Source organism: Macrobrachium rosenbergii, chromosome 42 (genome assembly GCF_040412425.1).
Source record: "Macrobrachium rosenbergii isolate ZJJX-2024 chromosome 42, ASM4041242v1, whole genome shotgun sequence".
NCBI lineage: Eukaryota > Metazoa > Arthropoda > Malacostraca > Decapoda > Palaemonidae > Macrobrachium > Macrobrachium rosenbergii.
Genome location: NC_089782.1, coordinates 32,552,880 through 32,555,379, shown reverse-complemented (window position 1 = coordinate 32,555,379; position 2,500 = coordinate 32,552,880). Strand labels below are relative to the sequence as shown.

The 2,500-nt window shown below is 36.5% G+C and overlaps 2 protein-coding genes across 10 annotated transcripts in view; one reads left to right on the top strand and one right to left on the bottom strand.

Moving 5' to 3' along the window:
• Positions 1-2,500, bottom strand: part of GLS (Glutaminase) — a 151,106-nt gene that overhangs the window by 61,409 nt on the left and 87,197 nt on the right. The window lies entirely within an intron of this gene.
• The window catches only part of LOC136828180 (troponin C, isoallergen Bla g 6.0201-like), a 40,622-nt gene that overhangs the window by 34,188 nt on the left and 3,934 nt on the right, over positions 1-2,500 (top strand). Inside the window, exons 2-4 of the mRNA XM_067086005.1 lie at positions 964-1,006; positions 1,967-2,110; positions 2,397-2,500. The exon at positions 2,397-2,500 is cut by the window's right edge and continues 16 nt beyond it. Of these exons, the coding sequence (XP_066942106.1) occupies positions 964-1,006; positions 1,967-2,110; positions 2,397-2,500 (291 nt within the window). The remainder of the gene's footprint in view (positions 1-963; positions 1,007-1,966; positions 2,111-2,396) is intronic.

Here is a 2,500-nt window from a genome sequence, read left to right as displayed (position 1 = left end):
GGGCAAAAAAATATCAAGATATATGTGAAAATTTTATGGACTCTTTCTCCTCTCAATAATTTTCATTTTATTTTTATAAAACTTGAAGTAAGTTTCCATTCATCAAATAATATTTCAGGGCATAAGGTTTGCTCAACATCTTCTCTGTTTTAAGAATTATTTTTTATATTGGACTCTTTCTTCTTACAATTTTTTTTTTGTTCTTATAAAACTTAAACTCAGTTTCCTTTGCCATAAGTTAAGTATACCTTAGTTTAACCAGACCACTGAGCTGATTAACAGCTCTCCTAGGGCTGGCCCGAAGGATTAGATTTATTTTACGCGGCTAAGAATCAATTTGGTTACCTAACGACGGGACCTAAAGCTTATTGTGGAATCCGAACCGCATTATAGCGAGAAATGAATTTCGATCACCAGAAATATAAATTCCTCTAATTCTTCATTGGCCGGAAACATTCATCAAATAATATTTAAAGGCGTTAGTCTGATATATACTTATAAAGATAATATATATTATATGACAGGTGTGAGTTTATGTTTGTGTTGTCAAGACAAGTAAATCCCCGTATTCGCGTTCTCATGATTCACGGACTCACGCATTCGCGGGTTTCTCTGTGGAACATATCTAGCCATTATTCGCGGAAAATTCGCCCATTCGCGGTTGTTTTTCACTGAGAAATATTCACTAATTACTGTATTTCCATATAATTTTCATGAATAAATGCACTTTTTGTGATAAAACTGTTAAAATACTCAGTTATAAGCATTTTTACAGGGTTTTTCTTGTTTAAACTATCAAAATGGGCAGTTCTAAGTGTTTTTAGAGGGGTTTTAAGTATTTGCGGATTTTAGCTATTCGCGGGGGTGGGGGGTTGGTACGCATCCTCCGCGAATACGGGGGTTCACTGTAGTATAATCTCAATCCACGAAAATAATAAAAGATGTTTTCTGATTCTCCCACAGGAGGAAGCTGAGATGCCCCCTATAGACCCCGAACAAATGGCCAGTAAGTAATTCCATTCGTTGACAACAAACTAAGTAATCCTCAATTAGCAGGCGGCTTCGAGACATGGCGTCTCCTTTTCATCATGGAACCTTGATCTCTCTCGAGACTTTACATGTGATCTCGCCTTCAATTTATCCACACTGACGATGGGAATGGAATGGAATATAGAGTTTAGGACAAAGGCCAAGCGCTGGGACCTGTGATGAGGTCAATCAGCCGAAAGGACGCTGCAAAGAGCCTTTAGTAATCCCTACAGTGCACTCAGCGAGGTGCACTGACGGCACTAACCCCCCTATGGGGATGCTGATGATGGGGGAACGTGATGTCTCGACACTGCCTATAAATTATTGCATAATCTTTAAAACTTACTTTTTGAGGTATTCATTATTTTCATGTTGATTAGGTTTCCTGACATTGCAGTTACCAAGGCGTTTGATAATGAGCTTCAGACATCTTTGGTCATTGCATCGTCAGAGAGAATTTGTAATATCAGAGGAAATTGTCGTTGCCAGATAGAAATGACTTACAAATTCACCAAGACAGGTTGTAAGGCGAAAGAAAATTGAACACGATGCCAAAGCAATTTTGCAAATGCACTGGGCAACAAAGAACATTTGCAATGTCATTAAGAAAACTTTATATTTCGACAGGGAAAATAAATCAGGGAAAAATATAAAGTTTTTGATGCCACATTAACTTCAGGAAGCCGAACCTGTCTTGAGCATGTCTTGTACACTAATATTGGTCAACAACTGGTCAGTGTTCATAATGCGGTTGTTTATATTCGCCGAATTATGAATACTGGCCCAGCTGTTGACCAATATTAGTGTACAAGAGAAGCGAATTATAAGAAAAATTGAAAAAATTCAATACAAGATCAATTATTATTATTATTATTATTATTATTATTATTATTATTATTATTATTATTATTATTATTATTATTATTATTATTTGCAGTTCTGAAGAGGGCCTTCGACAGCTTCGACTCGAAGAAGAAGGGAGCCATCTCGACCGACATCGTAGGCACCATCCTGAAGATGATGGGGCAATCCTACAACAGACAAATCCTAAACCAAATTATAGAGGAAGTGGACGTAGATGGTTCGTACGCAGCTGTCTCAGTCTGTGTTGAATATTAGCTTCTGAGATTTGAGGTGTCATAATTAATAGGCGTTAGATATCAAAAGTTGACGGTCTGGTTGAGACAATCATTATTATTATTACTATTATTATAATAATAACAATAACAATAATAATAATCATCATAGGATTAAATATGTATAAATATTTAGATACACAATGCAGCGACAATGAAAGTATAAAACGATTTAAGCCCATTTCATGGAAATGTAAATCCACGATATAACTATCATAATTACTTCCGCAGGGTCGGGCGAATTAGAGTTCAACGAATTCTGTCTTCTGGCGGCAAAATTCATGAATGAGGAAGACGAGGAGGAACTCAAGAAAGAGTTGTACGAGGCTTTCAGA